Source organism: Perognathus longimembris, chromosome 7 (assembly GCF_023159225.1).
Source record: "Perognathus longimembris pacificus isolate PPM17 chromosome 7, ASM2315922v1, whole genome shotgun sequence".
Lineage (NCBI taxonomy): Eukaryota > Metazoa > Chordata > Mammalia > Rodentia > Heteromyidae > Perognathus > Perognathus longimembris.
The window spans coordinates 29789451-29802985 of record NC_063167.1 but is presented as its reverse complement, the minus strand read 5'-3'; the positions used below and the strand labels follow the sequence as shown (position 1 = coordinate 29802985).

The window sequence follows — 13535 nt, the reverse complement described above, 5'->3', positions numbered from 1 at the left end:
ATTTGATTAGAACTGTGACTCCTGAATGGCCACTCTCTCAGGGTTCTCAAGGTAGCCTCTTTGGTCATCATTTATCTTTTTTTATTTCTCTGCTTCAAGGCCAGTTTTGTAATGCTAATACTCAGCTCCTCTCCCTTTTTCCAGAATCTTCCATACCCTAAATTCACCATCTAATCATGGCACTATTTGGGGATTATATAGAAAATATTGTAATGTAGAATATTCTAAAAGTTCTAATACAGCTTCTTCTGGTATCCCAAGAAACAAAACTTCCCACTCATAGAAGATATTACAAGAAAATACTGCAGCTTGGGATTTTAATGAATTTTCCTGGATTGATGCATGTGGTTTTTATAGGCTGAAAGTTTAAGAGAAGGGCTTTATGACACTTTGAGACTGTACCTGGTTTCTTGGGGGCCAGTAAGTCTGGGTTTTTAGTTTGAAGGGAAGACTTTTTCTTTAGTGTTCTTACTACTACTAATGAATAGGTATATTGTTAAGTGTGAAAAATTGTATTCACAGTGTTTTATTTCTCAAAATAACCCTATGAGGTATTTGTGTACTTATTGCAAAAAACAACAACAGAGATTGATCTAGTCATTTCTGAAAACAGAATAAAATAAAGAATTTTGAGCCAGGCACTGGTGGCTTGTGCCTGTAATCCTAGCTGCTTAGGAGACTTGAGATCTGAGGATCATGGTTCAAAGCTAGCCTGAGCAGGAAAGTCTATGAGACTGTTTTTTCTCATTACCCACCAAAAAGCCAAAAGTAGAACTGTGGCTCAAAGAGTGGAACGCTAGCCTTGAACACAAAAACTCAGGAACAGTACTCAGGCCTTGAGTTGAATCAAGTCCCTATTACTAACACACACAAAAGGAATTATAGACCAACTATCTCTGCTGTGGTCACATTTCCTAAACTCTAAGAATTTTATATTATTAGTTTGTACCTACTGGTCAACCAGGTGTGTCCAGGATTATAGTATCACAAAGCTTAACAACTTGGAAACTGCTTCTAAACTATTTTCTCAGTACACGTGGAATCCCTTTCCAGGCAAGACATTAGCATCTCCATAATTTCTTCAGGGTCACACACTAGTGAATTGTAGCTATAAAATGGAAACTCCAATCTGTCTGACTCTAAGTCAAGCATGTTTCTGTAACATGTCCCTCAATTCTATTTTGTTATACCTTCTTTTCCCCTAAATACATTTCATGTTTCTTAAGAATTTGAAACTAGCCTTTTTCTTTTTTTAATTTTTATTGTTATTATAAAGGTGGTGTACAGAGGGGTTACAGTTACTTAAATCAAGTAATGAGTACATTTCTTTGTTTTTGTTTCTCCTGTCATGGGGCTTGAACTCAGGGCCTGAGCACTGTCCCTGGCTTTTTTTTTGCTCAAGGCTAGCACTCTACCACTTGAGCCATAGCACCACTTCCAGCTTTTTTCTATATATGTGGTGCTGAGGAATCAAACCCAGGGCTTCATGTATATGAGGTGAGCATTTTGCCACTAGGCCATAATCCCAGCCCTGAAACCCACTTTCAATCTCAAATTTCAGGAAAACGTTCCTCTCATGTTCCAACTATTCCTCCACATCTACCACTCCATTTTCCATCTTCCCTATAAAGCATTACTTCTTTAAAAAGTTACCTGTAGTCACTCTTGCCATTGCCTCACCTCTGTTCTCCCTTGAGTAAGCTCCAGATGGATTTCTGTTGCTCATTGCTGCTATTATACTGAAGAAATTTCTGTCAAAATCATCAGTCACTTTCATATTGCCAGTTACAATGATGACTTCTCAGTTGTCATCTTACTTGACCTCTCAATTTTCAATAAAGTTTTTCTCTTGGTTTCGGTTCAAGTTCCCTTTTAGTTTCCTACATTCCTTAGTACTTTTCTCATTTGCAAGCTTCTCTGCCTTTCCTCAATCTTGAATATTAGGTATCCCACAAAAGCCCATTTCCTGTTGATATTTTCCACATAAGTGATTTTATTTATTCCTGTGACTTAAAAGACCATACAAGTGCAAGTGAGTCTCAACCTTGCATCTTTTTTTTTTTTTTTTTTTTTTTTTTTTTTGGCCAGTTGTGGGCCTTGGACTCAGGGCCTGGGCACTGTCCCTGGCTTCTTCCCGCTCAAGGCTAGCACTCTGCCACTTGAGCCACAGCGCCGCTTCTGGCCGTTTTCTGTATATGTGGTGCTGGGGAATCGAACCTAGGGCCTCGTGTATCCGAGGCTGGCACTCTTGCCACTAGGCTATATCCCCAGCCCTCAACCTTGCATCTTTAAAGAGTTGGGAAACAGGGGCTGGGAATATGGCCTAGTGGCAAGAGTGCTTGCTTCATATACATGAAGCCGCTGGGTTCAATTCCCCAGCACCACATATATAGAAAACGGCCAGATGGGGCTGGGGATATGGCCTAGTAGCAAGAGTGCCTGCCTCATATACATGAGGCCCTGGGTTCGATTCCCCAGCACCACATATACAGAAAATGGCCAGAAGTGGCGCTGTGTGCTCAAGTGGCAGAGTGCTAGCCTTGAGCAAAAAGAAGCCAGGGACAGTGCTCAGGCCCAGAGTCCAAGCCCCAGGACTGGCCAAAAAAAAAAAAAAAAAGAAAAGAAAAGAAAACGGCCAGAAGTGGTACTGTGGCTCAAGTGGCAGAGTGCTAGCCTTGAGCAAAAAAGAAGCCAGGGACAGTGCTCAGACCCTGAGTTCAAGGCCCAAGACTGGCAAAAAAAAAAAGGGGGGGGGCTGGGGATATGGCCTAGTGGCAAGAGTGCCTGCCTCATATACATGAGGCCCTGGGTTCGATTCCCCAGCACCACATATACAGAAAATGGCCAGAAATGGCGCTGTGGCTCAAGTGGCAGAGTGCTAGCCTTGAGCAAAAAGAAACCAGGGACAGTGCTCAGGCCCTGAGTCCAAGCCCCAGGACTGGCAAAAAAAAAAAAAAAAGGAGTTGGGAAATACCTCAGTAGTAGATCACTTGTCTAGCTTACATAAGGTCCTGGGTTTGATCCTTAGCATCACCAAAAAATAAACTTACATACCTAGCCCTGTGACGGTTGCCAGTCAGTTCAGAGAAACATCTCAAATTTAATATGGCCATGATAATATGCCTACTGTTCTTGCCAAAATCTGGTTTTCCCTTTGATGTCCTAATTTCAGTACACAACATTAATATGTATTTAGTTGCTCATAAAATAAAAGTCGTGGGTGGGAATGTGGCTTAGTGATAGAGTGCTTGTCTAGCATGCATGAAACCCTGAGTTTGATTCCTCAGTACCATATAAACAGAAAAAGCCGGAAGTGGCACTGTGGCTCAAGTGGTAGAGTGCTAGTCTGGAGCAAAAGAAGCCAGGGACAGCGCCCAGGCCCTGAGCTCAAGCCCCAGGACTGGCAAAAGAATAAAACAAAAATCTTGGACTCATCCTTAGTTCTCTGTTTGTTGCTTTTTGTATCCAAACCAAAACTTATTGATCCTCAGGTTCTGTGTGTGTGTGTGTGTGTGTGTGTGTGTCTGTGTGTGTATACATATATATATGTATATGTATATATATACATTTTTGTGCCATGTATATATATATACATATACATATACACACACAATGAGGTTAAATTTTTTATATTTAGAAAGTATTTATTTATTTTTTTGCCAGTCCTGGGCCTTGGACTCAGAACCTGACTACTGTCCCTGGCTTCTTTTTTGCTCAAGGCTAGCACTCTGCCACTTGAGCCACAGCGCCACTTCTGGCCATTTTCTATATATGCGGTGCTGGGGAATCGAACCTAGGACTTCATGTATAGGAGGCAAGCACTCTTGCCACTAGGCCATATTCCCAGCCCATATTTATAAAGTATTTATATATATACCTTAATATAATGTCTAGCTATAAAATAAATTAGTATTGTATATGTAGATTGTATATGTAATACATAATAAATACACAATTTTAAATTTCCATAATAGCTACCTTTACTTAGGTTTTACACTTTTTTTTTTTTTTTGGCCAGAGCCTTACACTTTCTAGGCAGGTGTTTTCCACATAAGCACCTAGCCCTTTTTTGCTTTAGTAACTTTTTTCTTTTTTTGTGCCAGTCCTGGGATTTGAACTCAGGGCCTGGTTGCCATCCCTGAACATTTTTGCTCAAGGCTAATGCTCTACCACTTGAGTTACAGATCCACTTCTGGCTTTTTGGTGAGTAATTGGAGATAAGAGTCTCAAAGACTTTCTTTCCTGGGCTCACTTTGAACTCTGATCCTCAGATCTCATCCTCTTGAGTAGCTAGGATTTTAGGCATGAGCCACTGGCAGGCTGCTAGAAAATATGATTTTAATGATAACACAATCCTATAAAAATGTTATATGCAAGCAATGACAATATTTTTTGTGTTCTTAGAGATTTAACTCTTTCAAATAAACGTTTGTGTGGTTCTGTGTGTGTACCAGTACTGGGGCCTGAACTCAGGGTTCATGCTCTCTCACTTGGCTTTTTCTGCTCAAGGCTAGCATTTTACCACTTGAGCCACCTCTATTTCTGGCTTTTTTTTTTTAATGATTAATTGGACATAAGACTTTCCTGCCCAGGCTGGCTTCAAACTGCAATCCTCAGATCTCAGCCTCCTGAGTTGCTAGGATTACAAGTGTTAGCCACTGGTTCCTGGCTTCTAAATGGTTTTTAAACAAATTCATAAGGACCTAAATAATAAGACAGAAACTTTTTTTTTCAGTACTGGGGTTTGAACTCAGGGTATCATGTTTGCTTAGATAAGTGCTTTACCATCTGAGCCAAGCTTTTTTGCTTTAGTTATTTTTCAGATAGGGTCTCAGACATTTGCCCAGGGTCATCTTTAGACACAGTCCTTCTACTTTTTTTGTCCTAGATAGCAGTGCAGACATACACTGTTGTTCTTTGAGATAGGGTCTCACTAACTTTTCCCTGGAGTAGTCTCAAATCATGATCTTCTTGTCTTTTATTCCCAAGTAGCTGTGATTTCAGGTATAAGCCTAGAAAACTTATTTTTGCTGTTGTTACTGGTTTTGTTGCTGTTGTTGCTCTACAATTTGGGTGCTGGGGATTAAATTCCAGAAGTTTATGCTTGCTAAGCATACACTATTACTACTGATCTACTCCTCCAGATGCTGTTGCTTTGGAACATTTTTCTACTACCCATAAAGAAGCTAAAACTTTAAGGCTTACATATACATTAAAGGTCAAATTTCAATAATATAAATCGTTTCATTTTCTAGGAGCATTATGGGTATGTATAATTTTAAACCCACACTGCAAGCTGGAAGAAAAATCCTGTTGGCTACAGCAACTACAGAAGTGGAGTGACCTGGATGTCTGTCCCCTAGAGGATGGAAACTATGGACATGAACTTCCCAACATCACCAATGCACGTCCCCAGAGTGCCAGTCACAGTCCCGGTGAGACAAGTGTCCTTTTAGGCTCTTTGTGCCTAGAACTTCAGAAGGTGGAGGGTAAAGCCTCAGGACAATGGTGACTAGACAGCCTTTTGGCTGTGAACCTTGCCATCCTAAGTAAGAAAAGCCTGTTGTTTTATCTGAAGATATCTTAAATAAGGGTAAACTTTTGTCTTTGACATTGAGGATGCTGCTCTTTCCAACATAGAGAATGTCCTTGCAGGGCCTGGAATAAAGTTCTAGAGCTCTCTGCATGATTCCTCTCTACCTCCCAGGTTCTCTGTGCCTACTGAATCTTAACCTCAGTTTGGGTTGATTTAGGTAACCAGAAGACCTAACTGAAGGGAAAGATAGAAAGCCTACCAACACATAAGTATTCTACCAACAGCCTCTCTTGCTAATTCTTTCTTTCTTTCTTTCCTTTCCTTTCCTTTTCCTTCCTTCCTTCCTTCCTTCCTTTTTATCTTTCTTTTCCTCTGTCTCTTTTCTATAATATGAAAGGGTTTGTGATGTTTCTGTACATGCACACAGTATTACTTTTAAACAAATTTACCATTGCTCACCTCCCACCTTCCCCCTTTTTTAAACAGCATTTGGTGGGTTTCATTATGCTTATTCATATTTTCTTTATCCACTCATTGGTAGGTGGGCACCTCAGCTAATTCCATAATTTGGCTCTCTGAACATAGTTGCAATAAATGCAAGTTGTCTGCACATGCAGGAATCTTTCTTACATTTTGGTTTTTAGGTTTTGAGGAACCTCCATACTAATTTCTGCAGTAGTTAGACTAGTTTACATTTCTACCAGCAATATATGAGAATTCCCCTCACACACTCTTTGCCAGCATTTGTGTTTAGAATTTGTTGCCAGGTGCTGGTGGCTTGTGTATATAATCGTAGCTACTCAGGAGGCTGAGAACTGAGGATCTTGATGCAAAGCCAACTCAGGCAGGAAAATCTGTGAGACTCTTATTAACTCCCAAAAGCTGGATGTAGAGCTGTGATTCAAGTGATAGGGTGCTATCCTTGAGCACGAAAGCTCAGTGACAGTGCCAGGCCCTGAGTTCAAGTTCCAGGACTGGTACTGGCACGTGCGCGCGCGCACACACACACACACACACACACACACACACCACAGACACAATTCTTGATGATTGACACTCTGACTAGAGTAAGATAAAGTCTTATAGTAGTTTTTGTTTACTTTTTTGTTTTTACAAAGGATGTTGAACATTCTTATTCTATTTCTTTCTCTTTTTTCCTTAATTATTTTTGGCAATATTAGTGCTTCAACTCCGCACTCATCATTGCTACAGAAGTGCTCTGTCAACCAGGTTCTGGTGGCTCATGCCTGTAATCCTAGCTACTCAGGAGGCTTAGATCTGAGGATCGAGTTTCAAAGCCCACCCGCGCTGGAAAGTCTGTGAGACTCTTACCTCCACTTAATCACCAGAATACTGGAAGTGGTGCTGTGGCTCAAAGTGGTAGAATGCTAGACTTAAAGGAAAAAGCTCAGGGACAGCTTTCAGGCCCTGAGTTCAAGCTCAAGGTTTGAGCAAAAAGAGCTCAGGGACAGTGCCCAGACCCCAACCGAGTTTAAGCCCCATGACCAACAGAAAAACAGAAGTGCTCTGCCACTTACATTGCATCTTTAGCCATTCAAATGTTTATATAGCAGATATTACATTATTTTTCATTGTTTTTTCATCCAACTCGGGCTATAAATGTTGATAGATTGTTCTTTGGCTCATTGCTTCTACCATTTTTGTTGTTGTTATGTTGCTGAATTTTTTGTTGTTATCGTTGTTTTTTGCCAGTCCAGGGCCTAGGCACTGTCCTTGAGTTTCTTTTGCTCAAGGCTAGCACTCTACCACTTGAGACACAGCACTACTTGGGGCTTTTTCTGTTTATGTGGTATTGAGGAATCAAACCCAGGGCTTCATGCATGCTAGGCGAGCACTCTACCGCTAAGCCACATTCCCAGCCCACCCCCTTTTTTGTTTTTAGACAGGATCTAACCTTGCCCTTGGATCAAGTGATTCTCCTGCTTCAGCCTCCCAAACAGTTGGGACTATAGCAAAGCTAGCACACTACCACTTGAGCTGCAGCTCTACTTGCAGCTTTTTCTGAGTGGTTTATTAGAGATAAGAGTTTCATGGACTTTCCTACCCAGACTGACCTCAAACCAAAACCCTTCCAATCTTCACCTCTCAAGTAGCTAGAATTGTAGGTAAAGAGCCACAGGCATCTGATCTGACTGTAGTTTAGTTCTTTTTTTTTTTTTTTTTTTTTTTTGCCAGTCCTAGGGCTTGGACTCAGGGCCTGAGCACTGTCCCTGGCTTCTTTTTGCTCAAGGCTAGCACTCTTCCACTTGAGCCACAGCGCCACTTCTGGCCGTTTTCTATATATGTGGTGCTGGGGAATCAAACCCAGGGCTTCCTGTATACAAAGCAAGCACTTTTTGCCACTAGGCCATATTCCCAGCCCACTGTAGTTTAGTTCTTGATCCTAAAATACTTTCAGCTGCCCTTAATCTACCAAAAGCATTGATTAAATGATCCCTTTATAAAGGATTTTTATGTTCTTAAATGTTACTTCCATGAGTCCATTTGGTTCACCTACACCCCCCCTATAAGTTGAGCTTACAGAAGAGTTTGCATTCTATTTGAGAGGAGAAGGCTAACCAATGTGAAGTACTAGTCAAAAATGGCTAAGCAAAGGAGCTAGATATACAAAGGAATTATGAGTTCCAACTGAAAAGAAATTCTGGATTCCCATAAGGGACTTAATCTCTTTGGGCATCTATAAACTCATTCATAAAATGGGGAAAATATTGTATTTTGATATTGAATGAAATAAAACAGGTAAAGTTTACAGAGTAGTGATTAGAGTCCTTTCACATATTTCATCCAGACAGTAGCGAATAGCACTTAACTATGGAGACAGAGTTGACAGTTTTAGAAAGAGAGTAGAAAAAAGAATGCTAAGAAAAAGTTGACTTCTTTTAAGATAATTTTCAATATTTTTATTAAATACAATTTTTCTTTTTTAAAAAAAGCTTACTTTGTAGTATCAGTTGTCCTTTTTTCTGACGCATAGTAAGATTCTATAGGAAAACAAATTAATTTTTTGCCAGTTTTGTCAACTTTTTTATTGGGGAATAAGATTATAAATTTGGAAATATTAGTGTGATAAAGGTACCAGAACATACACAGATTTATCTCTTTTTCAATTTTTATTTGGTTATTTGTGGTATTTGTTATGTCTTGCTACATCTGTGCTTTGTTTCAGACGAAGTCTTAACTCTGTATGTATCCCAGGAGAGCTTAGAATTCATGATCATCATGTATCAATCTCCTGAGTAATTCAATAGAAACCCTTAATCTGATAAGGGTCATACTGAAAATGATACAAGTTATGGGTTATTCAGGGAAATTATCTAGCTGTTTGCTTCTCTTTTTCTTTGACACCATATATATCCTCATTATTGAGCACTTGCGCACCACTGCCTCTCCTAGCTTCCATGTGGCTCTGAGTTCTAGTAGAAATTGGTCTTCAGTAGAAGGTTTCTGTATAAAGGTTCACTCACCCAAAACAGATGATACCTGAACACAATGGTTGGTCTCTCATTGCTCTCATTCTTTTCTTCTGGCCAGCCTCACACTCTAAAGACTCAGGGGTTAGAGTTTCAGATTAGCCAACATTGTGCTACTGCATTTTTTTCTTTCCCCAGACTCCTTATCCCAACCAAGACGAACAGTGTTCACTAGAGCCATTGAAGGCCGCGAATTACACTGGCAGGACAGCCATCTACAGCGAATAATCAGCAGTGATATATACATAGCTCCTGTCTGCCAGCGGGAAAATGAGCAACTACTCTTCAATTCCCATGGTCAGCCACTGTGGCTTGGTAAGTCTAGCCCTACTCTGATACAAGAATTTCAGGGGCTGGGATTATGGCCTAGTGGTAAAGTGCTCACCTTGTATACATGAAGCCCTGGGTTCCATTCTTCAGCACCTCATATATATAGAAAAAGCCAGAAGTGGTGCTGTGGCTCAAGTGGTAGAGTGCTAGCCTTGAGCAAAAAGAAGCCAGGGACAGTGCTCAGGCCCTGAGTTCAAGCCCCAGGACTATCAAAAAAACAAACAAACAAAAGAATTTCAGAGCCAGATACTGGTGGCTCACGCCTATAATCCTAGCTATGCAGGCATCTGAGGTCTGAGGATCGAGATTTGAAGCCAGCTTGGGCAAGAAAGTCAGTGAGACTCATCTCTAATTAACTACTCAAAAAGCTGGAAGTAGAGCTACAGCTCAAGTGGTAGAGCACCAGCTTTGAGCAAAATAGCTGAGAGACAGTGCCTGGGCCCTGAGTTCAAGCCCAGGATTATCATCATCATCATTGTCATCAATAATTTCAGGGCCCAACATCACCTCTTACTAGACACAAATGAGCAATACCAGTTACAGTTTAGACAGTTTTCACACAACTCTTTTGAGGCCTTTACTGCCAAACAGGAAATTTATTTGAAGCCTAAGCTATTTGCATATGTTTTTAGCTGAGGTACAGTAACTTCAAATCAGAATTCATATACTGTTCCCTAAGCTTGGGGAGGATAAAGGAATGAATACATCTGAAAGTATTCTTGAGTATTAACAGAGCCATTAGACATCATTTCACACTCTCTAATTGTTACCAGTTACTGAACATTATATTCTCTGAATTATACTTTTTGCTTAAAAAGTACTAAGTTTGAAACTTACTTACTTCTTTCCCATATTCACACTTTCCTTTATAACAAGATAGAACTGTTCCATCCTGAGTTTAAGACTTCCTCTGATATAGTTTTGTGGTTTATTATCACTCTGTCATTGACTTTGTTACAGAACACCACTCCAAAATAAACATTCTCTTAAAAAATACTCATTTTCTATATACATTTTCATCATTTATCTCCAGTTTCCTACTTCCATCCCTCTCCCCATATTTTTGTCTTTCTCAAACTCTTGCTGAGTCTTTAAATATCCCTGTCTCTTTCTTAAAAGCTTTGGCAAATTGTGGGTCACCATCTGAAGTTCCCTGTGATCAGTATTTACAAATACTGCATTTTGTTTAGTGTGTATCCCTTCTATGCTGTACCACCACACTGAAGCTTCAAAGTAGTTCTTTCAAGGTAGCACCTGTGACATTTTTATGTTTTTGAAGATAAAAATACTGTTTCTGGTATAAAGGAAAAGATATAAGGTTGAATTTGAGGAATTGGACTAAATATAAGCTTACTTTGTCAAGCATGAGTTCTTCTGATTTGAAATGTTAACTAAGTCATGTATTTTCTTCTTACCTGGTAGAGCATGTGCCTACAGCTTGTGCTCGAGTTGATGCCCTGCGTTCTCATGGTTATCCAAAAGAGGCCCTCAGGCTCACAGTGGCCATTATTAATACTCTGAGGTTACAGCAGCAGCGGCAACTAGAAATCTACAAGCATCAGAAAAAAGGTATAGTGATCCAAAGTTACCTAATGTATTTAGGACTACTGCTAATAAACACCCTCAAGGAATAGACCAAGAACCTGATTTTCATTATCATGGCATTGCAGAAGCTGGGAAAATCCAAGCAATTCTGTTTCTATGAGGAAGAGCTTACTTTATCTGTGTGAATCTCAGTTTTATCATCTGTAAAATAGAAGCATGATACTTGCCTGATTCCTTCACAGCACAAATGAAAAGCCCACTAAGCTCCTGTATGAAAAGATCCTTCTTAAGCATTATTCACATAATATACAATAACAGCAGTCAATCTAAATTCAGACCACAACATCTTGAAGCTGTATGGGAGATGTAAGATCCTACCAAGCGAAAGCAAGACAATAAGAGGAGCTTTTCTTATACCCTAGGGTCAAGGTCTCAATGAAACTGATGAGACCAAAGCAGGAAAAATGAATAATAAACCTCTATTGTTGTCTAAAACTTTGAACCTATTCATTTCCAGAACTGTTGCAAAGAGGAACCACAACCATTACAAACCTGGAGGGCTGGGTGGGCCACCCTCTTGATCCCATTGGCTGCCTGTTTCTCACTTTGACGGAGGCTTGTCGCCTGAATGATGATGGCTATATGGAAGTGTCAGGTACAAGAGTTAACCTGAGAAGCTGGTACTGCCCTAGCAGCCCTCTCTTCCCTGTAAAACTCAGTTCTACCCCTCTTGAAGCGCTTTTTTTTTTTTTACATTTCACTCAAAGGACACCTGCTTCCTCTCTTTCCCACTTTCCTTTCCCCCTGTGGTCTGACCTTGTCCTGCTTTCCCTTTTTGTATTACCAGCTTCCTTGCATCTCTCTATACTCTACCAAGCCTTAAGAATGCCTTAAGAATGTAGACCAAGGGGAATAAAAAAGGGTTTTAGGACTTTCAGGAGTCAGAAGCCAGAACTTTAGAGCAGTCTGGAAATGGGAAAGAATTTGCATGAAGAATGTGTGTGTCCCCTAAAGTGGTTCATGTCTATATCCAGCTACTTGAGAGCCAGAGATCAGAAATATCATGATTCGGGCTGGGGATATGGCCTAGTGGCAAGAGTGCCTGCCTCATATACATGAGGCCCTGGGTTCGATTCCCCAGCACCACATATACAGAAAATGGCCAGAAGTGGCGCTGTGGCTCAAGTGGCAGAGCCACTTTTTGCCTTAAGCAAAAAGAAGCCAGGGACAGTGCTCAGGCCCTGAGTCCAAGCCCCAGGACTGGCCAAAAAAAAAAAAAGAAATATCATGATTCAAGATCAGCCCACTCAGAAAAGTTAGTGAAACCTCCATCTCAACCAACAAGAAAGGCATGGTGGTTCACATCTGTCATTTCATCTAAATGGGATGGCATAGGTAGGAAAATCACAATTTAGAGGCTTTGACAAAAAGCAAGACCATGTATGAAAACTAACATAAAATAAAAAAAAAAATTGGAGCTGTGTCCCAGAAAGTGTGAGGCTCTGAGTTTAAATCCCAGTACTAAAAAAAAAAAGAATATAGAGAGATCCTTCATACATATATATATACACACACATACACACACACACACACACACACACATATAACTGGACATGTTGTTATGCACCCATAATCCTAGATACTGGAGAGGCTGACGCTGGAGAATCATGTAAGCCCAGGAGTTCAGACCAGCTTGGTTGTTTTTTCATAGTAAAACTGTGGAGGGTTTAGGGTTTGTTTTTTTAGGGTGTGTGTGTCTGTCTGTCTGTGTGTGTGTGCATGTCAGTCATGGGGCTTGAACTCAAGGCTAGTGCTCTACCACAGCTTCACGTCGGGCTTTTTTTTTTTTTGGTAGGGGGGCAGTTTATTGGAGATGAGTTTTATAGACTTTCCTGCCAGGACTGGCTTTGAACTATGATCTTCAGATTTCAGACCACTGAAAAGCTATTATTACTGGTATGAGCTACCAACACCAGCTAGTTTGGGTGGGAGTTCTTTGTTGTTGCTTTTTTTTATTTAAAATGTCAGGTGCTAATGGCTCATGGTTCAAATCCTAGCTACTTAGGAAGCTGGGCTCTGAGGATCATGGTTCAAAGCCAGCCTGAGCAAGAAAGTCTATGAGATGCTTATCTCTAATTAACCACCAAAAAGCCAGAAGTAGAGCTTTGGCTCAAGTGGTAAAGCACTAGCCTTGAGTGAAAAAGCTCAGTAATAGTGCCCAAGCCTTGAGTTCAAGCCTTAGGAACTTCAAACAGAAAGAAAAGAAAAGAGAAAGGAAGGGGAGGGAAGAAGGGAGGGAGGGAGGAAAGGAGGGAGAGAGGAAGGGAAGGAGGGAGGGAGGAAGTTTATACTTGCAGTCACATAGTACTCTCTTCATTTCCTTTGGAAGTTCTCCCTCATGATGGTTTTGTAACAATTTTACAAATAAAACATAGAGGTGAGTTTACTACAGTTTCAATAGCCAGGTATACATAGAAATTATTCTTCTTTTTGCCATCACAATATTGATGTTACCTATATCTATTTTAGTGTCTTGGTGTACTACATTAAAATTTGTCCTCAAATGAATATTTACTATTCTTACAGTTACTTGAAAGCAGAAATGCCACTTGCTTGTCAGTAATCTCACCTTC

General features: G+C 40.4%; 1 protein-coding gene across 1 annotated transcript in view; it reads left to right on the top strand.

The window, feature by feature from the left end:
• Zswim5 (zinc finger SWIM-type containing 5) overlaps window positions 1-13535 on the top strand; it is a 111655-nt gene that overhangs the window by 86351 nt on the left and 11769 nt on the right. Inside the window, exons 5-8 of the mRNA XM_048351171.1 lie at window positions 5256-5435; window positions 9166-9342; window positions 10780-10926; window positions 11420-11557. Of these exons, the coding sequence (XP_048207128.1) occupies window positions 5256-5435; window positions 9166-9342; window positions 10780-10926; window positions 11420-11557 (642 nt within the window). The remainder of the gene's footprint in view (window positions 1-5255; window positions 5436-9165; window positions 9343-10779; window positions 10927-11419; window positions 11558-13535) is intronic.